Source organism: Antennarius striatus, chromosome 13 (assembly GCF_040054535.1).
Source record: "Antennarius striatus isolate MH-2024 chromosome 13, ASM4005453v1, whole genome shotgun sequence".
In the NCBI taxonomy this organism is placed as follows: Eukaryota; Metazoa; Chordata; class Actinopteri; order Lophiiformes; family Antennariidae; genus Antennarius; species Antennarius striatus.
This window is the reverse complement of record NC_090788.1, coordinates 20,647,827-20,675,818: the sequence shown is the minus strand read 5'-3', so window position 1 is coordinate 20,675,818 and position 27,992 is coordinate 20,647,827. Positions and strand designations below refer to the sequence as shown.

At 39.5% G+C, this 27,992-nt stretch overlaps 2 protein-coding genes across 5 annotated transcripts; both read right to left on the bottom strand.

Annotated features, from left to right (window-relative positions):
• Positions 1 to 139: 139 nt before the first annotated feature.
• Positions 140 to 13,573, bottom strand: fez1 (fasciculation and elongation protein zeta 1 (zygin I)). Of its 3 annotated transcripts, none has more exons than XM_068330717.1 (10): positions 13,246 to 13,573; positions 10,478 to 10,832; positions 8,183 to 8,264; positions 7,371 to 7,457; positions 6,408 to 6,573; positions 3,869 to 4,161; positions 2,734 to 2,814; positions 2,400 to 2,475; positions 2,262 to 2,327; positions 140 to 2,175 (listed from the first exon to the last, which is right to left on the bottom strand). In XM_068330717.1, exons 2-10 carry the CDS (start codon positions 10,801 to 10,803, stop codon positions 2,159 to 2,161), a joined length of 1,194 nt encoding a protein of 397 aa, XP_068186818.1. In that variant the 5' UTR covers positions 10,804 to 10,832; positions 13,246 to 13,573; the 3' UTR covers positions 140 to 2,158. The 3 variants fall into 3 exon arrangements, with proteins under 3 accessions (XP_068186818.1, XP_068186819.1, XP_068186820.1); XM_068330718.1 differs by having other exon boundaries at positions 13,332 to 13,573; XM_068330719.1 differs by lacking the exons at positions 140 to 2,175; positions 2,262 to 2,327; positions 2,400 to 2,475; positions 2,734 to 2,814 and adding an exon at positions 2,911 to 3,504.
• A 3,441-nt stretch (positions 13,574 to 17,014) lies between these two features.
• LOC137606131 (organic cation/carnitine transporter 2-like) lies at positions 17,015 to 27,783 on the bottom strand. Of its 2 annotated transcripts, none has more exons than XM_068331229.1 (11): positions 27,268 to 27,783; positions 25,639 to 25,821; positions 22,566 to 22,669; positions 21,288 to 21,442; positions 20,615 to 20,786; positions 20,248 to 20,380; positions 19,997 to 20,091; positions 19,367 to 19,581; positions 18,213 to 18,395; positions 17,982 to 18,117; positions 17,015 to 17,590 (listed from the first exon to the last, which is right to left on the bottom strand). In XM_068331229.1, the coding sequence occupies exons 1-11, from the start codon at positions 27,685 to 27,687 to the stop codon at positions 17,512 to 17,514; spliced, it is 1,875 nt and encodes a 624-aa protein (XP_068187330.1). In that variant the 5' UTR covers positions 27,688 to 27,783; the 3' UTR covers positions 17,015 to 17,511. The 2 variants fall into 2 exon arrangements, with proteins under 2 accessions (XP_068187330.1, XP_068187331.1); XM_068331230.1 differs by having other exon boundaries at positions 17,015 to 17,587.
• Between the last annotated feature and the right edge of the window lie 209 nt (positions 27,784 to 27,992).

Genomic DNA, 27,992 nt, shown 5'->3' with positions numbered 1-27,992 from the left:
TGTAATTTTAACTTGTCTTTTTTCTACTTTATTCTATAGTCTCAAGTCACTTAAATGGTTCTTTAAAACATGCAATGTAGAAAAGAAAAGATAAGAAAAGCATCGTTAGCGTATAAAGTAATCATCTATCTATCCTGCTGTAATGTCTTCACACTGGAACTTACGTTTTGTAACTTTTATTGTATTTGACAGGACTACAAAACATGCAAACAAGTCTTGGTGTCTTGAAGCTTTGATAGTTTCCTTAAATTGATATTGTTTTTGATACTTTTGAGCAAAATGTAAAGATTTCCAGCAGGAAGCTGATAAGGAAACCGTTTAAATGGATTGAACTGACAACGCTGATTCCAAAAACACGTCCTCTGTGAACGGTGAATGCTAAATTTAATGCTCAAATGAAATTTTGGTGGTATCTTTATATAGTCTTTACACAGCCTTTGGAAAATGCCCCCTTCATGGACCTGTAGGATGATCCCATCACAACTTTTATTGCATGTTGTCTAGAATAATGAGCAAAGCTTGACATTCAGTTTGACAGGGTCGAACTTTTTGGGATCAGAGTTGAACGTCATAATATTTACAGCAACCATTTCTGTTTCTTTAAAAGTCAAAGTGTACATCATGAAGATTAAAATGTATTCAAGACAAGCCTTTATTTTTATACAGTATATGTGTATGTATAAGAGGTCACCGTGTGTGACAGCAGCGCTGCCTGAAACCCGTGATGGATTGTACAACTACTGATGTCTGAACTGGACAGGCACCTCCTCCATATTTATGTTCATGGAAAATATTTGTATCAAATTTTCAATTAAAAGAGAAATGATCGAATTCCAAAATTCGATTCCACTTTATTTTGTAACTGAGAGCACAATTTTCTAATTTCCATTCTCCTTTAAGATCCATTTTAAGAAGAGGTTAATCATTAAAGGGTAAAATAAGTTGCAGCTAACACAAAATCAATATTGATATTGGGACAGCCTTCAGGAGAATTTAATCAGTAACTGATTAAAAAAGTCAAATATACTTTTCTAATAGATCTCACATTCTGTATATCATTTATGTATTTGGTGACACGTTTAGGTGTATGTATGAGATTTAAAGTTGACCACCTGACGAAAAACACCAAAAAACATGTTTATTACTAACATACATGTAATATGAAATATAAACTGTGTCTAATGATCTGAGAATTATTACTGTAATATATCTTCCTGCAGAAAGATGTTCCTGTCCAGAATGATGGATCCATAGACAGTAAACAGAAACAAACACACACTGAGGGTAGAATGTTTATTAGAATTTGCAGTTAGCGATGTTTCATTCACCTGTACGGCGCAAAGAAATTAATATGCTAATATGCACGTGTTATTGATAAGAGCTCATCTCATCAGGGGGTGATGTATCCAGGGAAGCGCTGAGACGCGCCCCCTTGTGGTTGAAAGGGTGAAATACACACAAATCTGTCACTCGTGATTCAGTAACTAAAAAAAAGCAGTAACATATTATATCAAATATTTCAATTAAATTAGAAAAAGTTATAAGAGCACTACTTTTTAAGGTAGTGAAGCAAAAATACAAAGAAAAGCTCTGTAATGTACTGCACCCGTAATAGTCATGTTTCTTTACATGGAGCTACAGTACTAAGCAGAACATACATGGCTCTGAGTTCAAACATATCAGCTCATACAATACAAGGAGATGTGGATACAGAATGGCATGTCATTTATTTTAGATTAGTCCTTTTGACCAATGAACAAAGCGGAGCCCAGCTGGGGTCAGAGGTCAGTGTGTGGAGATGATTCTGTTAGAGGAAACAAAATAAAAAAATGAAAGAACATCAAATCCCTGTACCAAAGTGTTATTAACAGCAGGTCATGTGATCAGTGAAGTCCTGTGAGAGCGGGACCGGCGGTCCCACTGGACCTGTTCAGGTGGTGGCCGTTTGGGCGTGGCCTGATGGCCGTTTGGGCGTGGCCTGAGCTTAAGTGTGCAGCAATGGGAGAAGGTGAGCTGAGCGAGAGGCAGTAGTTGAGGTGAGTATAACAGTTGATGGGTGAGGATCCATAGTTGATAATGGTGAAAGAGGACATGTCATGCAGCTCGGGCTGGAGGTCAGGACGTCTCCGACCCGCCGAGGCCCCCGGCCTGCAGGGCTTTAGGTAGGACACAGGACTGGAGGGACAAACAGGGAATTAAATACGTATTAAAGTTACCGGATTCACCAGTAAACACTTGTGTTTAAGTGTTAAGAGGATTACCTTTCAAAATGTAGTCAGTTAGCAGTGTAGGCACCTTCTCACTGTCCTCCTTCATGGCATAAAGAACTGGATGGAAGTGAAAAAAAACATCAATCTGGGTGTAAAATTTCACATCTGACGATTTGATTGGACGCTTACTTTTTGTGAGCATCTGCAGGTCGTCAACAGACGGGGGGGTGGCTTTCTTCTCATAGGGAATAACTGTGTTTAGATACTGAAAACAGATGTTTGACATCCATCAGCCTCTGTCAGATGTAATGATAACACAACACCTATCAATATCAGCCATCGATGCGACCTCAGGCTTGAGCCGCCAGACTGTTGAAGGGAAACATCCCTGGTCACATTTCATTTCTGAGCTTTAAAAGTAATAGAAAAAAATATGTAGATATAAAAAATAGGTTTATTTGGTTAAGGCCTGATTTGTTCCAATGGTCAGCGTTGTGTACTGTTTATTGACCTTTGACCTCACCTGTTTATCATTCCCTGTACTTCCAAAAGTCTGTCTGATGCCTGTCTGCAGGATGTTAGAGAGACCCTCCATGCTGAAACGCTGCAGGAGACACACACACACACACACACAAACACACACACACACACACACACACACACACACACACACACACACACACACACACACACACACACACACACACACACACACACACACACACACACACACACACACACACACACACACACACCATTAATTACAAAGTACAGGGCATCACTTCCACCATTGTAATCATCCTTGATGTTCTCCTGCTGTAAACCTTCCAGACAAACATGCCTTCATGTTGACTGGGGATTAGATTTATCATGTTGTTTGTGTTGCTTCATCATCATCATCATCATCATCATCATCATCATCATCGTCATCATCATCATCATCATCATCATCACTGCCTCAGTAACACAACCTCATGTAGCCAACAGTCACCAGACAACATCCCTGCCGTGTGTGTGTGTGTGTGTGTGTGTGTGTGTGTGTGTGTGTGTGTGTGTGTGTGTGTGTGTGTGTGTGTGTGTGTGTGTGTGTGTGTGTGCGTGTGTGTTTGTATGGAGGGAAAATCCATTAGGAGAAGACAGGAGCAGGTCGTTACTGCATGGAGGGCCGCGTCCACTTTAGGAGCTTTCCTGGAAGAGACTTCGGAGGCTAATGGGGCTGAGATCCATTACGCTTCGTAGGGAAGGGAGAGGGAGAGATGTCAGGAACGGTGGCTCCACCTGTCTCTCATTTACACTGGAAGGATTCAATATGAAATATCTGACTTTAGAGTAAAAATAAATAAAAATAAATGAAAAATTAAAAAAAATAATAAAAATGAATAAAAATAATGTGCATTCTTAATTTCTCTTCGGGGATCTAATCAGTACATAAAATAAAAAAAATAAATTAAGATTAAAAACATGAAAGAATGTCAAAGTTGGTTCTGTATCTTGAGGAAATAACTTGCCTCTGCATAAAATAAATAGTGAAATACAAAATAAATGATTTTTAAAAATCCCATAGATAAGTCTATGGCTCTCACATGACCTTTTATTCACATTTCTCACTGTTTTTTTATTAATCATGAATTTGGTGGCCGAGGTGAAGTGGTTCTCACCTTGATGGGCATGCTCCCCGTCTTCTCCGTGGGTCCCGTGTTCTCTCCGTTCAGAGATCCGCCCTGCAGACTCAGGGTCTTGTCGCGGCGCCGGCGTTTGTTGTCTCGTTGTTCCTTCTGTCTGTTCTGCACCTCCATCAGAGCCGTGATGAACGTGTTCTTCACCTCCTTCTCAAACTCCATCTCCTCACGCCGAGCCAGCTGACTGACCAGCTCCTCTGAGTACTCGCGGATGGCGGCCTCCACCCGGTGCAGCAGCTCGTCCAGCGCCGAGCTGGGCATCAGACTGAGACCTGCAGGCCGGAGGAAGACTTTTTAGTTTGTGCATTTCATTTCTGGCTCAGGGCTTCAGACAGAATGCTGATTAGATCTTATATCATATATCCACTTTGTGAATGTAAATTAAGCCTTTGGAGTGAGGATATTCAGAGCTATTCTTATTTTGAAAAAAATCTGCCTTTAGGAGGATTTAAAAAATTGGCTCTTAATCTGGTTTTGGTGGTAAAATTATCTATTTGCATATAACACCAAAAAAAGATGTTAACAGATGACTCCTTTTTATGTTTAAAAATAATTCGTGAGTATAATTTTGGTCAGATAATTTATGATTCCAATTCAATCAATGACAGACATGACAGGATTACAGGACCCAGTGTTTGATAGAGAGAAGGCACAGATTAGATAGAGACATTTAATCTGTGTTAGTCCAGAGGTTGATATGAAGAAATTACTTTGAGCCAGATTAGTCAACAAAACATCGCAATTACAGAAACAATCTAATCAGAAACTGCATGGTCACATGACACGGACACGGGGGCGTCACTGTTACGGTTCGGTGGTGATCTGCTGTGCTGGGGCGTGGCAGGAGGAGGGGCCAAACGTGTGGGCGGAGTCTCGTCTCCACACCTGTTCCTCATCTCAACACCTGGACTTGATCAGGTTGATTAGTCTGAGGCTTCTTAAGCCTGACTCTCTCCTGTTTCCGTCCCAGATCGTTTCGTTCTCTAGTTGGCTGGACTTCACGAGTTTTCTCGTGTTTCCTTGATTTTTGTTTGTATTGAATAAACTTTGGAAGAAAACTTGTGTGTCGGTGTTCTGCGTTTGGGTCCAAACCCTGCCTGTAGTGACAATCACACTTAAAGTAATTCACCAATAATCTGAACTAACAAACCAACAAAAAAAGAGAGATTGACATGACTTTGATCTACTATGTCTGAAATTAAGAATAAAAATAAAATCCAGTTCCAGTTAATTTCCAACATGGTGCAGTATAAGTTCCATCAGAGAGAGATTGATTGTGAGAATTGATCAGATTATTGGCCAAACAAGATTTTTTCTTATTGCTGCTCAGTGCTATCTGCCCTGTCTGAAGCACTTTATTTTCATTACCATGAAGCAGTAGATGTACCCCCACCCCTCTGTGCACCTATCAGTGTGTCGAGCTTAAAATGAGGTGTGGCCGGGTCCATTAATGGTGCATTACTATAAAGAGGGGGCAGAAAGTGGCTCCAGCAATGATCACACTTAGTCATCCAGTTTTTATCTTTACGTTAAAAGGAGCAGCAGAAGCACGGATCTGTGTTCCAGTTCAGAATCCAGTTCAGAATCCAGTTCAGAATCCAGTTCAGAATCCAGTTCAGAATCCAGTTCAGAATCCAGTTCAGAATCCAGTTCACAATGTGGGAACGTTCAGCTGGTCGGACACCAGAGAGTCACGCATGTGTTCTGTTGTCATCCAGAAAATCATCTATCTAACCAGAGGTGGAAGACATATCAGAGAACACACACACACACACACACACACACACACACACACGCACACACACACACACACACACACACACGTGCACACACACAATCACTGCCAGATTTACTATAAATTTCACAGACCAACAGGAATCAGAAACTGACTCCTTCACACCACAAGTCAGACATCTTCAACAATAAACATTGTCTGCACTGCATCACGAACACAAAATCTCAATTCAACCAAGTCTACAAATAAATATAATATCACAGATTACTATTATAACTTCGTATGACGGCTAACTTTAGGTTTGGTGTTACACCAAAAATGAAGAGGAAGCAGTCAACAAGAAGGACAGGCAGCCTCTGGTGAAGATAAGAATAAAAAAAGGATGTTAATCTCACTCAGACTGACGAGTTTAGTGAAGAACCCGAGGAATTCAAGTAAGAAGTAATAGATTACAGTACTTTCCACACTATAAGGCGCACCTAAAAGCCTTTAATTGTCTTAAAAGCCGACAGTGCGCCTTATATATGAAAAAGGTTTTACAAAAACCATTAATTGAAGATGCGCCTGATAGTCAGTGCGCCTCATAGTGTGGAAAATACTATTTTTTTAAAGAAAGAAGTAAGGAAAATGAAAAAGCAAGCATATGTGATGGGTCAAAATTGGACGACTTCATTTTAGTTTGTTGTGTGTTCACATCCTAGATGCTCCTGCTGCAAGTGCTGCTTCAATGATGATGCTTTGTTTCAATGTTCAAGTGCTGATTGAATCCATTTCCAGTGTTACCTTCATAGGAGCAGTTGTTGTTGGAGGCCTGAGACAGCTGCCTGATCTCCTCCAGCAGGGAGGGGCTGGTCCTGGAGGAACAGTGGCTGCTCTCCTCATCATCTTCCTCCTCAGTTTCACCAGGATCTGGAGAGTTCTCCATCATCTCAACTATTTCCTCGATGACCTTGAAGAGAGAAAGGGTGGGGGGTGCAGGGAGGCGAGTGGATGTACAGGAAACAGATGAAGCGTCTGACAGACAGTATTAAGTAGATACACATAACGTCAGAGCCTGACTGCTAAAACGTCCATCCATTTTCTTTAGTCTCCATTTGTAGTGAACATGTTCTTCTTAAATTAATTATTGATGTCTACACGTACGTCAGAGGAGGCAGGACTGGATTCAGTGGTGTCTGGGGTTCAACAGGGGATTTCACCTTGTTATGATCTGTTCTCACGTCCAATCATGAGCCCTTATCACCAGTAGACGTTTAACCCATTGGGATGATTTAAACTTGTGTTCGCAATTTCACCCTAGCTTCTTTCTAATTTCCCTTCGGGATTATTAAAGTATACGAAATATTTTTTTTTTAAATTAAAATTATTGTGGAAAGTTTGGAATGAATCTTAAAAGTGTTTCTGTTTGTCTGAGGTCACATCAAATACAAAATTTGCACATTGAACTATTAGGTAACAAAAGTTTTATTAACATTTTAATATTTAATCTGACATTTTTGTGAATTTAATGAAATGTTGAAATAAGGGTTAGGATTTCTCTTATTTCAACATTTAAATAAGGGAGATTATTTAAATATTTTTTAAATATTTAAATATTTTTTTATCATTGTATTTGTTACAAAGATAACAATCTTATCATTGTAAGAAATAGACAGACAAACTGTTTGATCTGAAACACCCACACACACACACACACACACACACACACACACACACACACACACACACACACATATATAGCCAAACCTGATCAGCTGTAATGAGAGGCTCTTCGTTCAGACAGTTGGAATTGTCGTTCTTCTCATTCATCTCCTCCTCCTCTTTTTCGTGAGTCTGAATGATAAAAATGATCCCAAAAAAAAATTAGTCCAGGAAAAACAGAAGTGAGACTAAATGTTGAGATAACACGAAACGTATTAACCTACGTGGAAAAAATTACATTTACTGTAAAATCAGTGGGTCACAGAAAGAAGATTTATTTAGTGATTTTATTAACATTTCAGAGGAAGCAAGTTAATAAACATAACGTCAGCATGTTTTACCTCTTCTGATAGAACACATGAAACTAATTCACCTATAACCTGCATATGTTTGGAGGTGGGAGGAATTAAAGAACTGATAATAATAATACTAATAATAATAATACTAATAATAATAATAATACTAATAATAATAATAATAATAATAATAATAATAATAATAATAATAATAAATAGAGGAGGAATTATAATAACAATAATTATAACAATAGTAATACTAATAATTGTAGTAATAATAATATTATTAATAATAATAATAATCCATTAAGATCTTTCATCAGGAATTCCTATTTACCACACACAGAGCCCCGACTAAATTCCTCTTTTAATATAAATAACACATTTGGGGTGCTACCCATCGTTTCACAGGCCTAATCACATGGATTTAATCAATTAAAATATTATTATTATTATTATTATTATTATTATTATTATTATTATTACATGTATCTAATTTATCATTTTTTAATTTATTATTAAATTTAAATTTAATAATAAAGATGTGGCATAAGAACCCACCTCCTGGTCAGACAGATTGCCGTTGAGTCCCTCCGGGCCGTCCCAGGTGGAGATGTAGTTGTCAGTTAGAGCGTCCCACACACTGGAAAGCAACACACACAGACACACACACACATGAGACCTTCAAGAACCACCAGCAGAGAAGGAGCTTCACAACATTACTTTTGTCCTTGCTCTGAGGGTAAGGTGCTATTTTAAGCTGATGCATTGACACATGGCGTCATTAAAAAAGTTATACAACAGCATTAAATAAGGTTTGGTGTCGTTGATCTTCCTGCTTTTCAGATCAAACTCCTCACATCATCGCGCCGGCCGTCTGATGCGACCCGGTTCCAGCGTCTGGCTGAGAGGAATGACCTCAAACCCGGAGAGAGGTCTCCTTTGTTTTTGCCTCCTGCTCTTGGAGGTTGGCTCAGGCATGCTGCCCTGCCCCGGGTGGCGGGGGGTAGGTGTGGGGGGCAGACAGAGGGCATCATTCAGCTAACACATGACCTCACCAGCCAGGCCTGCCTGCTTGCCATCCAACAGTTTCAGTGCACTTATCCCCGGAAGAAAATATTCTATAAACTGTATAATCACCGCAAATAACATGGATTAGTAATAAAACAGTTTCCCCATAAAAAACAAAGCTTTTAAAGACGGATAAATGTGCAGTTTCTCCCAAAGCCCCCAGAACTATTTGCCCAAAAACCGCAGTTTACTGCCAAGAGTTGGATGAGAAGATTAGCAACACGCGTAAGCTTCACATGAAACTAAAGCCAGAGGTTAGTCAGCTCTACTGTACACACAGATAGAAACGGAACAAACAACCAGCTGGAATTAGACCGAGCCGACACGACTCCTACATCCATGTGCAGAAACCACCGACCTGCTGATAAATCAGCGACGCTCCTAAACCACAGCCGTTATATAGCTGGAAAAATATTAATAGTAAAATATTACAATCCAGATTTGTGTCAAATCGCATATTTTGCTACAGATTTAAATTCTAACGTTATTATTATTAATAATATTATTTTTGTAATTGTAGATTTTCACCAAGATAACACAGGCGCGCGCACACACACACACACACACACACACACACACACACACACACACACACACACAATTTGTTTTCAGCTGTTTTTTCACACACAAAAAAAAATCAAGAACCCCCTAATTAATTAGTCACATGACTCCCGACCACATGATCAGCCGTCTACAGGCCGGACGCATGATGGACGCGTCCCAGCCAGCGGGGACCGGAACTCAGAGCCGTCCTGCTGTGAGTGTTGGCCCCCGGCCACCGAAGAGAAGTCATTCTGTTTAATATTCTGCCTCTCCATCAGCCGTCGTCTCACTCATATCTGTGTTTCTAATCAGATGCAGGGATTATGGCAAAAACACGACAGACTGTTTCCAACAGGCACCAGATTTACGTGGTTGTTTCTGTGGGTCTGTGGACTGAGATATTTAAATGTGTTCTCTATACCAGAGAATAACATCATGTTCACAGCAGGTTTTGAATTTTTTCTATTTATTTGTTTTCCATATCTAAGAGCTGAATAAATATCTTTTAAATCAGACTAATTTAACCCTTTTAACATCAGTTTAATTTATGGGATTTATAACATTTGACCGACTCCTCTACCATCATATATCACCTGCTTCGTCCGCTGGTCGCCAGGTGACTGGGGGCGTGAGGCAGGGTACACTCCAGGGTGCGATGCCAGTGATCCTAGCTGGAGCTCTTATTAATTAAGTCTGTTTCCTTTTAATTAAGTGAGGGGAACTCAGAGCTCCTGAGGAAGAAATGATCTGGTTCAGGAGCTCTGAGTTCCCCTCACTTAAATTAAAAAGGAAAGATTAATTAAATAAGAGCTCCGTGGTTCACTGGCATCGCACCTGGAGTGTACCCTGCCTCACGCCCCCAGTCACCTGGCGACAGCGGAAGAAGCAGGTGCTGAAGATGTATGTATGTATGTAATTGATAAGATATTGAATTTTATTTACAATATTTTCTAATTCATACTATGATTGAGTTTTTGACACAAAATTAAAGCTTTTTCTTACTTTTTGGCAAATACTTTTATAATAATTTGAAAAATCTTTTATTGGCACATGAATTCATTCTTTTGTAGTCTATTTGTGGATCATTTCTCCCATGTTTTACGATCCCAATCACAAAGCATTGTGGGAAATTTCAAGGAAATTCCAATATTGACATACAAATGTAATAAATAAGACTTTTTTTGTTTGGAATCATGAAGTAGATATAATTTGACTGAACTGACTGTAGTTGTGTTCACTCACTCTTCATCCTGCAGCCGCTCCTCATCCTCCTGGTTGTGTGACTGGCTGCGTATCGGCGCCAGACCTTCGGTCTTGGTGTTATAGTTGTGGAAGCAGACGTTGAGCTTCTCGTCGAACTCGTTGACCAGGTCCTCCATGGACTTGAAGCTCATCATCTCGGAGAAGTTCTCCAGCTCGGAGAAGTCCTCGCGGCTGATGGAGGCCAGGGGGACGGTGGTGGTGGTGGAGTAGGTGGAGTGGTTGAGCGCCGGGTGCTCGAGCTCGTCCATGTGGCACGGGCGCAGGTCGTCGAACTCCTCATCCAGGCACACGAGAGGGGCTTCCATGGCGACCCCGGTTCAATAATCTGAGAGGCCTGAGCGGACGGAAGGTTCAATGCTGAGTCAGCAAACCGTTAATGAGGCAGGAAGACAGAGAATGAGACGAAGCTCCGCACACACTCTAAGTCACCAACACCCCTGAAGGATCTATCTGACACCTCCTCAATCAGTGGCCCCACCTCAGGTGGAGTGGCCCCGTGGAGTCTAGACACAGAGGAGGTGGAGGCTGATGGGCCAGAAGGGGACCAGGTCCCAGAGGGACCCCAACCAGTTGGCTTCACTGGTAAAGCTCCGTTAATTAAGTTCCACTACTGGGATTTAACTGATGAGGACATGCAATTATAGCAGAATAATAGTCTAGGTAAGAGCAGGGCTGTTTTCAATGGTTGGAGGCAATATTATTCATTATCACAAGATTTCTTCTTATTAAAAAGATGAGATTGGTTTACAATCAATAGTTCTAAAAAAAATGTTCTATGTGATTTTTGTTTTCACATCAGCGGTGAAACAGGAAGTAGGACGTTCACAAATGTTAGGCAGGACGTTCACAAACAGAAATCAAGCAAACGCTGTTCAAAAAGCTGCCATGTGTTTTAGTTCTAGTTTTTAAAATAATATTTAGTGAAGTATGTGATTACACTTTGGAAACCTAAGATGTTCACATTTATTTTTGATCTTTTGAATTTATTACGTTCCTACTTCTGAAGCGGTATCCAATTTGTGTTATGCTTCTGATGTGAAGCCCATATAGAAACCTTATTCTCATTAGTTCTATATGAGTAACCAGATGAACGGTTTGATGGATGAATGAAGTGAATCCAACAAAGAATGATGATGAATGACTAAGAAATGTTTATTTCTCAATATTGTTACTGAAGACATTACAAGGACCAAATGTACTTCCTGGTTGAGATTATTCTAGTGAAAATATGTTTACAGGACGTTCATCCGCTCCTCTATTATAAAATGGCTTTCAAGTCATTTTTAAAGCAAACAGCTTCCCAAAGAAAAACAGGTGCAGTGTAATTTATTCAACCATTATGAATTCATGGGAAAAATAGGGCAGGAGTAAAACAGGTGAATGTAAATCACAGCGGCTAAGTGACGTCATGATGGAGACGGTTGTGATGAACTGAATGAATAGAAAATGGCCAAAGTGGAGGACAGGGATGATGAATTTGGATCTGATCTGTGTGGGTGGAGTTTTATCAATTTTCTCATCTTTGTTTTTCTCCCTTTGTCCTCTATTTTTCCTCTATCAGAGTTTAAATGAGGCTTCAGTCTTTGTGCTGTGGAACGTGTGACTTGGTGGGTGTGGATGTGTCTCACAAGACTCCTCTAGTAGTTTAACAGTTTCTTTGCAGAATGCATCAAATTCTTCACAAATGGAAATACGTATAGAATAATATTCTGCGGCGTATTAAATATCAGTAAATGATGGCTGACGTGAATGCAGAACCCAGTGGACAACTTCCTGCAGACCTGTGGTGTTTACCGGTGTTTACAGTGTGATCTTCATCGTCACCCTCATCCTCCATCCTTTATTGGACCCAGTCCTGATGGAAGGGGCTGAGACCAGGAGTTCATTTAAAAAACACGCTTGTGCAAGCCTCTTCCTCCACATCACACCAGTCAGCAAAGTGGTGCCCAGTCAACAGCGGATATCGTTTTTCACCATCCCATCCAATGCCTCTTGAGCAACTGGAGTGTGTGTGTGTGTGTGTGTGTGTGTGTTCTTCTTTAAAATGGAAGCTGACCCTCACCTCACCACAGGAATTCTTCACAGGCGGCCCTGAATCACTGCCGCCTCAATTTGGCAAATTGAAAGATGACGAATCCGATCCTCTAAGAGCTCCTCCTGCTCAAGCTGTCGCTTCCTGACCAACTGGTGACTTTGTTGTGCAAAAATAATGTGATAAAATGTTTTATTCTGGTGTGAAACCTCAGCATCCAACACTAGAGATGTGTGACGGATGTGGCTGAAGGTGTGTGTGTGTGTGTGTGTGTGACCTTCACGGTGAGTGCTGATCTCAGGTGTGCCTCCACTAACATGCAGGTGTGAAAGGAGCCAATCACATGTGATCATCAGAAACAAGTCACTCTAAAAAAAAATGTTCAATACACAAGTGAAAGAGACATTTGACACCATCAGGGATGTAATTCTGTTAGGACTGAAATCATTCCATCCTGCTAACGTCACTGATGAATATGACTGCAATGGACGACACGTCCAATCAATGTTCGGGCGGCCGTGCAGGAATGGAAATCAAGTAAGTGCATGTCATCAGCTCATCGGAGGACGGAAGAAGATGGGAGTGGGGGAGGGAGAGGAGAGGACTGAGGAAGGATGGAGGAGAGGAGGAGGAAACCATGGTTACGACACGGAGATGGAGGCGAGGATGATGGTCAAACGTACGGTCAGGGCTGGAAGAAAGGGAGACATCTTACCTGAGACAATGTGGCCGCCGATGTTCTGCTGAATGAGTGTGTATGTGTGTGGGGGGGGGGTCTTCTCAGACGAGGAGAATACACACCGTCTGCTGCAAGGTCCAGTGATGAGCAGCAGCGGTTAGCTTCATTCCAGGGTGGAAGACGCAGGAAAAGCAAACAGAGGTGAAGATGGCCCCGTGGTCCTGGTGGTCCTGGTGGTCCTGGTGGTCCTGGTGGTCCTGGTGGTCCTGGTGGTCCTGGTTTTTGGTCGGTATCCCTTCCCTCACCCGTCAGCCCACAGCCTCCTGTATCTGTCCTCCCACAGCCCGTTGTTTTCCAGCCCCGTTCACACTGAGCCTGCGCGACGCCAGGCCTCTGACGACGAAGACTCACCCTCCCCTTCCTCCCTCAGCATCCTCTTTCTGCCTTTGTCCCTGTCTCCTCCCTCTCCCTCCCCCCCTCCCTCCCTGTTCAGCTCCCCCTGCTTCTGCTCTCATTAATTCCCCAAATATTCATGAAGAGGAGGAGGAGGAGGAGGAGGAGGAGGAGGAGGAGGAGGAGGAGGAGGAGGAGGAGGAGGAGGAGGAGGAGGCGGAGGAGGAGGCGGAGGAGGAGGAGGAGGTTGTTTGCTGGACAGAAGGAGACACTTAATCTCACCCGTCTACCTTCTATGTTAAATCCAGTGTGTGTCCCTGTTTGGTTACGCATCACTTAGTGGAACAACAGAACCGACAGCATTCAGGACAAGAGGAAGATGTGTGTGTGTGTGTGTGTGTGTGTGTGTGTGTGTGTGTGTGTGTGTGTGTGTGTGTGTGTGTGTGTGTGTGTGTGTGTGTGTGTGTGTGTGTGTGTGTGTGTGTGTGTGTGTGTGTGTTTCTTTGCTCTCAGTGACTGTTTTCATCTTTCTGCCAATCACAAACAGCCACCATCCCTGGTTTTCAGGAAGTCCAGGAGCAACATCAAGCTCTCTTCCCTAACCCATTCAATCTCATCCCATAATCCTAACCCTAACCCTAACCCTAAACATAACCCTAAACATAACCCTAAACCTAAACCTAACCCTAAACCTAAACCTAAACCTAACCCTAAACCTTAAACTAAGCCTAACACTATTGCTAACCCTAACCATAACCCTAAACCCAATGCTAACACCAACCCCTAACCCTAACCCTAAACCTAACGATAATCCTAAACCTAAACCTAACACTAATTGTAATCCTAACCCTAACCATAATCCTAACCCTAATCCCGACCCTAAATCTAACCCTAACCATAATACTAAACCTAACCATACAACCCACTCCAAAGGCTAGCCCTAGCCTTAACACTAGCCCTGACCCTGACCTTAACCCTACACTAGAACTTCATCTACCCTAACCCTTACCTTAACCTTAAACCTAATCCTAACACCAACCTCTAACTCTAAACCTAGTGATAATCCTAACGCTAACCCAACCTTAACCTTAACTCTAACAATAATCCTAACGCTAACCCAACCTTAACCTTAACTCTAACAATAATCCTAACCCTAACCCAACCTTAACCCTAACCCTAACGATAATCCTAACCCCAATCTAACCTTAACCCTAACTCTAACGATAATCCTAACCCTAACCCTAAACCTAGACTGGAGCTTACCCCTGTTCAAGCCAACAACTGCCCAAGTCCCAGCCAGCCAGGATTCATTCAGTTCCCTCTTTCCAAAATAATCAATTCATTGATTGATTGGTTTATAATTAATTTATAAAATATAGGTACAACATTACAGATAATAGGTGTCAATGCAGCATTTTACAGGTAGCTTTCAAAGTACGTACATAAGATAAAAGTTGGTATTAAAATAAAAACCATAGCAACATTGGGATTATTGGGATTATTTCATGGTGAAAGTACGTACAAACAGATGCTGGTTAAACTGATTTTGACCACTCCCTCCTTCACAGCCTGCATCAAAAGGAACATAATCTCTGTTTCAGTCAGTGATCAGGGCTTAAACCTCCTGAGAGCTGCAGCTGCATGGAAACCTATGTCGTTTTATAACAGCTGACATGTTGTCACACCCGGAGAGCGCTCAGGCTGGGAGATGTTATAACATGGATTCATCAGCGGACTGGAACTCCCAGATCACAGATATGATCAGGTCTGACAGATGAGGCTTTGCTTACAGCCTGATGGTTTGTAGAGAATTCAGTGAGGTCATCATGGTGTTTTAATCTCTATATATCTATATCTGTAAATTCACAATTGTAATTTCTTTATATAAAAGTATTGAATTTTACGTAACAGTCCAAGCTGGGGGTGCTGCTCAGACCTGCTCTGTTAAAGATGTGATAGATTGTAAAGAAATAAAGGGAACACACTACAAGCAAAGATCCCATAGATGTCCCATCATCACCAGTAGGACCATCTAGACGGACCAGCGCTCACACACACTGAAAGCAGCTGCTTGTTCTTCACACAATGAAGATGGCAGCAATGGAGAAAGGAGGTTTGGTCTCTTGGTGGCCTCCATTATACAGCCACATAGAACAAGCAGCCCAGCATCACATAGATTCTGGTTGCCATAGTTACACATTAAATGCTATAGTGAGGGAATTTCTACATGCAGCAAGGCGAGTCAGGAGACAAATCGTGCAGGAAAACATTAACTCAAAAAAGCACTGAACCATTCCATTGTAGTCGTATCGCAGAACAAATCAAATCTGTTCTTTTAGATGAATGTGTTTGATCTCATCAGAGATCACTGAGAACTACCTGATCCTGAATTATTTGACAATTTAAGTCAAACATGCCAGTATTCTGTGACGGGTTGTTTTGCTGGTATATGTTGCATTGTACTCTTTTGCTGAAGTCCTTTTTGAATGATCAAACTAGTATCTGTAACATTTTTTTTATTATGCTCAAAGGTTGACAGAAGAATAAGAGAAATGGATTTAATCTACATTAAATTGAGCAGAACAAACACTAAACACTAAACACTAACCCCTCTGCTCTAATGAAGCTGAGACTAACAATCATAGTAAGATAATAAGAATAACAATAATGAAAGTTATAGTAATAATGATAATAGTAATAATTATAATAATAATAATATTGCTGTCAGTTGTTAGACAGGAGTCAGAATGACTTAACTGCACTTTTAATGCTAAACAATGATGTGTTAGTAGTCAGCTGTAGCTCATGTGAATAATTTCATAAGTGCTGAAAATAGTCATACTTGGTCATGCTGTATCAATATTTTTCTATTATTTTGTGACTTACTCTTAACTAATGTTAAGACGGCGCTTGTTTGATGTTCATTATCATCAACATCTTTTAAAAAACCATTTTGTGAAATGTGTTGACATCTAGCGGTTCATACAGGGATATCATGTAATGACGTTGAAATGACGATGAGTGTATTTTCCATGTAATAGTGTACTTCACTGTGACAAGAAATATCTAGATGCTCTATGGCTGTAGTTTGTCAAGAGTCACAGATGTGTATGAATATTTTACTAATGTAACACCAGAAAATACTGATTCTGTTGCATTTACTACATGTACAATGTACACATGAAGTGGTACTACATCATCTATATATTTCTGCTAATTTTCTGATTTATTGCCGTAGTTACAAATAGTTCCTCCTGTGGCGCCGACCCAGAAATCCTGATGCATTCATTTTGTAAACAGAACTCATCTATGTTTTGGAGTGACTTCAAGAACTTCATAAGTAGCGAGATTGGATTTTCTATAACATTTATTTATTTATGTCTGATGGCATTATTACTACATTGGAATGTGATGATAAAAATCAAAATGACATCATACTTTATTGATCCCCTTGGGGAAAGTGTTATTTTTCACTCATGGTTTAGTATATTGTGAACATGTTTTAGTATATTAGTATACATATACATGTGTGTGTAGAGGATTTGATGACTTTCTGATTTATGTTTAATTGCATACAGACACACTGACCCACTGACAAACACACAGTTTAAAAAAGAGAGAGAAATAGTAAAACAACCATCATGCACACATTCACACCTATACACAATTTAGAACCAATCAATCCACCTAAACTGCATGTTTTTGGATGGGGAAGGAACCCGGAGAGAACCCACACAAACAGGAGGAGAACATACAGACTCCAAAGAGAAGGGAATCGAACCCAGAACCTTCCTGCTGTGAGGCACCGCACCACTGTGCCATGTGTAGAATCCATTTAGAGAGAAATTTAGTTAAGATCAGTCAGGAGAAACAAAACTCATGAACAAATCCTTCATGGATGTGATGTTTTTAGACGCTCAGATTTGACTGGAACATCTCCACAGGCGCTGGAGGCTGTTTCTGAGGGATGAGGGGGCATCTCATGCTGCTGGGACACGAACAAAACATCTGATTAAGTGTTCAGGAAAGAGATTGCAATGATGTGATGGCAGTGATGACAATGAGGAAGATGATTGGGTTTAGTGGTTATAGCTGATTATAGCTGATTATAACTGATTATGTTGGACATCTAGAGCTTTTGTGGCTATTATCTTTTTGGATGGCCAAGTAGGAGTTGAATATATCTGTAAAATGTTCTGCATCACTAAACAGCAGCAAATGGTTTCAGTGCGAGAATAATTGAATCTTGTCTGACACATTCAATGAAAATGAAAACGATGGTACCTTTTACGGAACCATGCATGGGTTTAAATGCAAGGAATCATTTACAATTAATTCTACATTTTGAAAATGTGTATTCCAGTCCAGTAGGAACTTACATTTGTGTCTTATGCATTTCTTGAATTGTTTGTGGCAGAGGCTGTCCAAACGTCTCCGGGAGGAAGAGAGCAGCAACAGCAGAGACAACGGCCAGACTCCCCAGAGTGATAAACGGCAGGTGCTCAAAATATATACCTGCACAGCGGAAGGGGATACTTAACGTAACTGAGAAGCCTTTTCTTTGTGTTAAGACAAAACAAGTTAAAACTAAACCAGAACAGTTTACTTACTGAGATTTAACACAAAAGGTGCAATGCAGCTTCCCACTCTTGCGAATGCGTAACACGTTCCTGTTGCTGTGTTGCGGAGAACTGTCGGGTAAAGTTCTGCTGTGTAGGCAAACATCAGAGCTGCACCAGCTGTGACAGTGAATTTACCCAACATCTCCAGAGCAACGGCCAGAGCTGGGAGAGCTGAAGGAGACAAAGATGAAGCACAGCCATGGAATAATCTGATCATCCATCACTGGTGCATTCAAATAAAGAATAACATTATTAATATTATTTATAATATTTATTATTTATTTATATTTATTAATAATACTTATAACTGATTCATAATTTAATATGATAATTTAATTATATTATAATCAATTTATAATATAATGTAGTTATTTATTTATTATATTTATAAAATTTGATAAAATCATATATTTACTTTAACATCTTTAAAATGCATTTTACATTTTTATTCATCGCTAAGCTGTAACTTTTACTTCGCACTTTTTTAACAAATTATTTTTCAGTCTTCTCCAACGTTGGAGTTTAACGTTGCCATAAAGTTTCACTGAAAACGTTTGTGACCTCTTTCTTTGTAAATGTCTATAAATAGGAACTGATTCTTGCATATAGGCACCAGTAATGTGTGTTCTGTGTTGTTGATGACGTTGCTATCAAAATAGGCTGATCCAGAGTCGTAGATTGAACCAGAGACAGGCTGTTTCATACACTTCTGATATTTTTGTACCACAAGCACACATATGTTTGGAACTTTCAAGGGTTGGAACATTCAACCTGTGGTACCGATATGCTCAGACATGTGCGTCATGTTGACTTACAGGTTTTATGATCAAGTTGGCCAATTTCACACCTGTCAAACCTGTTGTCATCTCTTACACAATGATGTTTTTGACGCCATAAAATTGGGAATAGCTGTAATTTGAAGTCATGCTGTGGATGTCATGAGCAACTCACAAGTTAAAACCTCGGGCCAAACTGCTGAAGTAATATGGTGTGGGGGTGGTAACAGGAACAAAGGCAATACAAACTATGGCTGCCTCAGTGTTTCTCTCTTTTGTTTCTTTTGTCTGTGTATCATCAGATTATTCTAGGAGTGCAAAAGTCGTACCTCTAAAGTCATACCTGTACATATAACAGTCACTTACTTTGAGATACCAACTGGATGAAATACAACAGCAAAGCTCCAGTAACCAAGGTGAAAATGGCAGAATGTCGTCGTGGAAGGTATCTCAGTGCCAGCCAGCTGGAAACGTACGCCGGTACCTCCACCGCTGCTGAGATGAAGCAGCTGAGGTAGGGGTCCGCATTCATGTCGGACGTGTTCAAGGACAGACCATAATATCCGGTATTCAGTGTCAACCTTTGAAGACAAAATTGAAAGCTTCATCGCATATCTACATGTATTTACCATCATGAAGAAAACTGAGAACATTAACAACAAAGCTACTAACATTTCAGTGTTATCAGACCAGAACAGCTTGAACAACACTAAACAACAACACACATCTAAAGTTAATACCAGGACTAGTGACATGATACAAACATACAAATGATGTCCACAGTACGCCTTTATTACTTTCCTTCTTTGGGAATTCAAAGTTTTTTAAGAGACAGAGAAACCCAACAGGACCCTCCAGAACAAGCATAAGCAACAGCGCTGGAGAAAAACTCCCTCATTGAGGAAGAAACTCCGGGCAGGACCCAAACGCTGGGTCTCCACAGAACTTCAAGAATAGTTCTGTTCTGTGTGTACTTCATACAATCTGGATACTTACCACACCGTGCACAAAATGATAGTTGTGTTTCTAATGTTTCTTGCTCTCAGTAGGTGGAAGACATTGTGGTGTTTCTGGGGATGTTCCTTTTCTTGCTGTAAAAAAACAAAAACTTGTGTTTCTGTTATTCATGTCATCCAGACAGAAATATCTCACTTTCTTGAAATATTCCCCCACCATGTGGACACAGCGTCTCCTCAGTAACTGTCTTCTTGATTTATCCAGCATAGACTAAATTAAGTCAGACTCACATATAACCTGTAATCTGTAAATATGGTCGGAGGAGGCTGCACGTTGTTCATCTTTGCAGCCTTCCTCACGATGGCCTCCGCCTCTTCCACTCTTCCTTGAGAGAGTAACCAGCGAGGAGACTCTGGGATGAACCTACATTACAAATAAAAATAGTCAGGTTTAAAGCGCAGAGCATCACGACCTAATGATGTGAATGCACGTTTTAGGATGTATTTATGATTATAGATGACAGATCAATGAGAAAGCAGAATAGCTTTATTCCCATGGGGTACAGTATTGTGGGATTACCAATTAAAGAACAGGTAATGCCCAATTCTGATAGCTTGAGTCGTGTTGGTTTTGCTGTTCTACAGAATTTCAACATACCACCAGAGGGGAATATATGCCAGCCCAGGTATAGCCATACCCCACAGGAAGGATTTCCAGTCGCGTAAAAAGAAAGCAAAGAGGGGCACCAGCATGTAGCCAATAGCAAAGGCCAGACACACCCCCATGGATGAGAACAGGACCCGCACCTTTCCAGTTAAGATCTCAGTGCCTGCAGTGAAGAGGAAGACAGAAACATGCACAACAAATGAATAATCACTAGTACAGATGTAGCTAAATAACATTCATGGAAAAAAAAAAATTGTCATGTATTTGAGAAAGTGAAAACTATGTATTCTTAACTCGTTACATTTAAACTAAAATGTTTTAACCATTTTTATATTTATTTTGCTAAATACAGCCTACTGTTAAAAACTTTATTTAATTTACTTTTTAATTTATTAGGAAGTTTGACTTTTCTGTCATGAATGTTTCCTTTCAACAGAAATATTCTATCGATATGACATATTGTAGTATTTTGAGATGATTTCCACTTGTCAGCCAAAATAAGCAAAATGAAAACAAAAAAAGGATGGAAATCTTTATGAAGTTCTTTATTTATTTATGTGTAATAAAACTAAATCATAGGAACGTTTTCCTGTTACAATTAAATTATAGGAAAAATATTACCATTCACACACAAACATGAATAATATAAAATGTTAACAATTACCCAGCACAAATCCAGTCATGTAGTTAGACACCTGTCCCAAACCATTGATGAACAGGAGGACGCAGAGCGCCGTCCAACTCGGGGAAAATATTTGAATACTTGTGAAGACAGTCTGAACGGCCATGGTGGCAAAAAGAACAGGCTTCCTTCCAAACCTAGAGTGAAAAGTTGAGATTATACATACATCAAATATGTATTTATCTGTCCATCTATCTATATATTCATCCATCCATCTCGATTGAGATGGATGGATGGACGGCCACATTGGTTCCTACATCATTTAGTTCCACATGAGGACAACAAATACATACACATACACACACACACACACACACACACACACACACACACACACACACACACACACACACACACACACACACATGTGTGTGTATATATATTTTTTAAATTAAAAAAAAAAAAAAAATATATATATATATATATATATATATATATATATATATATATATATATATATATATATATATATATATATATATATATATATATATATATATATATATATATATATATATATATATATATAAAATCACGTCCCCAGGGCCTTGGTCCTTCCAAGTCTTTACTTTGTGTTGCAGGTCCACAGCTGAGCAGGATCATCATCAAGTAACTGGGAACACCTGGTCGGTGCTCCCAGGCTATTTAACCCCCCCTGCCAATCCACCGGTGCGTCACTTTACCTCACAGATGGTTCTGCTGCAGACTAGGAGGAAACCTGGACGTTTGATTAACGCCATGCTGTTTTTTGTACGAACTAGTTTATATTTAATAAACTTTTGTTAACTTTTGGAGCCACCAGCCGTACATCTCCCTTATTTTGCTGTGGTCTAAGAGCTGGCTGTAATTATATATATATATATATATATATATATATATATATATATATATATATATATACCAGTCAAAGTCAAAGTTTGCATCAGATCACTGTGTGACAGTTTTACAGATGACTAATGTTTTTATACATCCTGAAACAAAGGTTTATTTCAGTGTACCTGAGGGAAACAGGGAATTTGTATTTTTAGCTCATACAGAAGGTTTAAGAATTATGCGTCACTGGATAGTAACAGTAGTAATAGTAATGGTGATAACACTTATAGATACCCATGATAAAATTATTATCCTGTGAGTATGCACAATATGGGATCTTTAACAATCATGTTTAGAGTTAAACATGTTATGCAGACTAAATAAAAAGAACATTGCAAGCTTTAGAATCTGTGTGTCAGATGTAATTTAATGTGACATTTTCATTACCTGTCTGAGATTTGCCCTGAGATGAAGGATCCCAGAAGAATCCCCGTGAAGAAAACAGTGGTGGTTACCGGCGTCTTCCACTGGTCACCGCACACCAGGTCAAACTGGAGGATCGACCACATTGGTCATTAGATCTGGTGAAGACTGCTGCTCAGGCTTACTGAGACAAATAAGGTTATTTTATTGCTACAAATACCCTTAACATGAAACAGATAGTTTTTATTCTTCTGAGCAAAATATGGATGAATTGAATGCGAACTCCGCATGGAGTGGGACTCAAACCCGGGAACCCCCAATTTTATTCTACTTTTTTATTTTTCCATCACTCAAAATATGTGTCACACTCATTAAAAGCCAGTAAGAGCATTCATCTCATTAAACAGGTAAAATAACTATTTACGTTAGCATTTTTACATTATTTATTTTTCCCTGTTCAGTGAAATACATTTTTTAAATTCAGGTCAAGCTCCGCTACACGCACGGAAAGCCAATGGATCATTTTAGTTCAGCTTTTTAATTCATTTGAAAGAGATCTTCAACTTTACATGTTTTATTATTATTTTAAGAGTTCAAAATGTTCAAAATGTGTTCATTACATCTCAGTAGCATTTTATGGATTTCATAAGCAACACACTATAGTAGTTTAGATAAAGTGTAAAGGTTTTTATATATATATATATATATATATATATATATATATATATATATATATATATATATATATATATATAGTGTTATCTTCGCTTTAGAATTCAAAAATTTAAATTTAAATTTAAATTTATAAAATGAAATGAAATTAAAAATTTTAAATCAAATTAAAATCAAAAAAGTATTTGCAGTTCTCAGTGTTTTCCGTAGAAACCAGGTCCAAATGGTTCTTTGAGTTCAACCGCAGTTATCAAATGTGGGCAACTCATTCCACCTCTTCATGATCAATAACATGTTGACAGTCTTGGCTGAGGTTAACCTCACCCATGCTCACCCTAACTGACACTGACCCTAACCACATGCAGTTACACCAGGAATGAGGATGTTCGACTCTAACATGTTTGTTTTTTAATAGAGACTGTGTTCCTTCCAACAATAGTAACAGACATGAGGAACAACTTGATAACTGTCATTACAACTTGACACCTCGGGATTTATCTGTCATCTGTAATGAAACGAGGCTGGTGAATCTTCAGAGACAGAGAACTGCTTTCTAAAAGGTTTTGACCAACATACAGTGTGTGATAGATTTAAAACTCTAAAGTCTGCCTTGTTAAATGTTCGATCTTTAGCAGGGAAAATATTTTTATCAATGATTTTATCACTGAACACAGCCTTGATTTTATTCTTTTAACTGGGACTTGGTTGGGTGAAAGCAGTGATGCTTTTCTTTAGTCTTGGTTTTAATAATCCATTTCAGTTTTATCAGTGAGGTCAGACTGAACAGGAGGTGTGGGGGGGGGTTGTGTCGCTGTTTTATTTAATGGAGCGTTCTGTTGCTTTGACTGTGTGACTTTACAGCTGAGGGTCTTGTCCAGAGTCGATCCTAAACCCCTTCCTGATTTTAATGATGATTTTAGTGAACTGAAGTTTATGATCTGTGTTGATTTCAACCTCATAATTATCGTTGGTGATTTTAACAACCCTCAGAACAAAGGGACTACAGACCTGAGTAACACGCTGGACGACTTCGGGTTGACAGTGTGTCTCAGAGCCCACACACACCTTAGATTTAATGATCTGTTCCTTATAACATCTATAAAGATAAACTTTTCTACTGTAATTTACAGTAGAAAATGGTTAAAATGACAGTTTTATCCCACAAGTTTCTTCAGTTGAACAAAACCTCCACAGAGCTTCAGTCTAGTCACCAACACTAACCAGGCCAGAAATGTGGGTGTGGTAGTAGACTCTGAAGTAACACAGTAAAGCAAACACTAAACCAGCTTATTATCACCTAATGAAGAATCTGGGAAAACTGGTCCATGCAGTCATGTTCAGTCAGCTGGATTATTGTCACAGCATCTCCGGCAGTCGATAGACTTGAAAGTTCTGTTGCTGGTCTATGAAGCTGAATGGTTTAGAACTAAAATGCATCAGTGACCTCCTGACCCAGTGTGAACCCACCAGACTCCTCAGGTCAGAACAGACATGGAGAAGCTGTGTTCAGCATCTATGTTCCTCAGGTCTAGAATAAACTCCCAGAAAGTCTGAGATCAGCTGAAACACTCAGTTTATTTAAATTGGGGTTAAAGACCCCCCCTGTTGTCAGCTGCATTTAAATAGATTTATTATTATTATCACGGTTGGGCGTGGCAGCTCTGGTGTGTGGCAGGGAGGGGCCAGGCTGGTGGGTGGAGCCACAGCTCCACACCTGAGACTCATCCACACCGTTCTGATCGTTCACACCTGAACATCGTTGGTGTTACTGTCGTGAGGCTTTTTAAGCCTGGTTTTTGTCACAGCCTGTTGCCGGTTCGTTTTCTCACGTTTGATTCCTGTTGGTCTGTCCTGTTTGTGTGATTTGTTCTGTCTGGAGAATTTTTTTGTGTTTCTCATTAAATCATGGATGGAAGATTCACTTTTGGTGTCCTGCATTTGGGTCCATATTCCGCCAGCCGTGACAATTATTGTGGTACACTTCCCTCTCTGGCTCACAATAGAAAATTCTAATGAAGATTGACAACTTAGTTCCCAGAGAGGGCCGGTGGGGGTCACATGCATACAATCTTCTTTTCCTTTCAATAAAAGGATAAACAAAATATTTGAAAAAAGATTTTGCTGTGAGACTAAAATGAGCATTGATCTCATAAAAAGTTGACACCGTTTTGTGGCATTAAACTATGAGAATATATGCAGACAAATACATATGTACTGTATATAAACTATACATTTTATTCAGGAGTCCAAGTCTGTATGGCGTTTAAGATTCTTTTTAATGTTCCCTATTTATTTTTAATTTTGACCCTTTGATATATTTCATTTGATCACTTCATCATTTCATATTTCCAAGTGGCGTTCAGGATTGAACAGGATTTCTGATGCTAGTGCTATGTGCTAAACAAACGCTAAAAGCAACAGTCACCTCGGTGACGACGGTGGACTGGTAAACGTCTCTGCTGTAGCTCCAGCCGTCCACACAGCCCTCCTGCTCCACATCGGTCAGGTTGACGTCTCTGCCAGGAACGAGTCCCTGAGCTGAGAGGTTTCTGACCACATCCAGTCTGTACCTGCTGCATTGGCTCCTTATCTGGTTCCCATTCAGCACCTCAGAGTCACAACAGACATAAAAACCATCCTCATACTGTATATTATACATGGTGCCATGGTGTGAAAAAAAAAAAAACATGTTAGAATTATGATTTAACAAATTCTTCACATGGATGTAGAAGACAGGTACAGCATGTTAATTGTATGTTTTGAACATCAAGATATTGTAAAAATAATAACTGTTATCTTTGAGGCCTAAATCCTCACTGCAGTCAATTCAGTCAGTCAGTCAGTCATCGTCAGATTACCACCGCTGTATCCGCCGCAGCGGGTCACGGGGAGCCGGAGCCTATCTCGGCGGCATAGGGCGTGAGGCGGGGGACACTCCGGGCACGACGCCAGTGCACCGCGGGCAATGAATTCAACTAATTACTAAAGTTTGAACTCAAATCATGTCTTCATGATCTATGTGCATTTATCATAGAGTTTAGTCAATTTACTGATTCATGCATACATAGAAAATTATTTGCCAACTGTTTTGAAGATTGATTAGTCACATAATATTTTCAAACTAAAAAGTCAAAATATATGTGAATATTTGATTAATGTAACATAGAACTTTTTTTTTTTAATGTAAATGCCCATAAATAAGGAACTGTTCTTATGATAAATCATTTTCAAACCACTGTGGATTTTTTGTGTAACAATGTGTTTTTCAGTTTATAAAACATAATCAAATACTGTATGATGATTGTATTCACTCCCTGAGCAGCTCATATATAGCCCTAATGTAATTTCTCAACAAAACAGACTCAAGGGTCTTTCAGTTTGACTCCTAATTTGTCAGAAATTATCTTTGGCTACAAACAGGAAGCAGGTAATAATCTAAAAAAATAAGTTTAATGTGTAAGTCCTCTAAGTAGTCGTTAAGTAATTTATTTTTAAATTTTTCCTTCTCATCCCCAACCTTGAATGCCCCATAACTGTCAGGATGTCATATTTTTCTAAACAGCTGAAACAAGCCTCATTCTCTGTGTATGTTCAGAGTTGTGTGTGTTCTCCTTGACTGCTATTGGTCTTCATGTTGCTTAGGCTAACAGTTTAAGTGATGATTCAAATCATACAGGCATATTTTTTTGTTTTTTTGATTGAGAAGTGTTATACCTGTTCATTTTGCTCACTGGGAATTACAATTTTACATATAATCATTTGCATGTGTGTCCAACAAGTACATAATGTAAAATCCCTTTGTTACCTTTTCACCTTTTCAGTAAAACATGACTTAATGTGTTACGAGATGATAATTTTGTGGTCATAAATGTATTTATAAAAGAAGCGGCTCAGTACAAAAATCAGCAGAAACACACAAACACACACATTGAATACATGTATACATATATGAATATAATGTCAGCTGGACTGTCTTGATAAAATAATACAAAACAAGAAGGTAAAAGTCTCAAAACGTCCTTCCCCCCCACCTCAGAAATAAAATGTGCCTTACCTCCAATGGGATGGTAGCGTTATGCCAGTCCTGGGTGAGGTTGGCTTCAGGAACCAGGCAGTGATGATTGGGAGTGGATGTCAAGAAAACAATAGAAAAAACAAATCCATTTGGAATTATACTGGCACAGAGCAGGAAAAAGTTCATTTTCTGGAACTTTCCCCACTGTCCCAGGAAAGCTGTAGTTTCATCATAATCCTTCATTCCTGTGCGTCTGTATGAGCTGCTATAATAGAGCAAAGCAATGCCAGGTATTGTAGCCACACCCCCTTTTCTGTTCAAAGGTTTACACTTTTCTTGCTGGCTTTCCAAAAGCACATTACTCAGGCAGCAAAGGGGGTGAAAATGAGATGATGACCTTGACCTTGACAAAACTAAGTCAAGGTCAAACTTTAACTTTTGTACTTTTTTTTTGCACATATCTCAGGAACCTGATAAGATAGAAAGAGGAAACAAAAGGCGTTATAATCAGGGAGGCGAGGGGATGAAAATCAGGCATGACCTTGTAAAACTAGGTCAAGGTCACATTTTCACTTTTTTTTTTGTTTTAATCTTTTTATTAATCAAAAAGCAATGACAATAGAACAAAAAATCAACAACACATAATAAAAGTAAATAAATATAAAAGTGAAAATGTATTTATTTACATTTTCACTTTTATACCCTTTTAGGTACACATCTCTGAAGTCAGAGGCACCAAATGTGTAGGTCAGGTTTAAAATTTT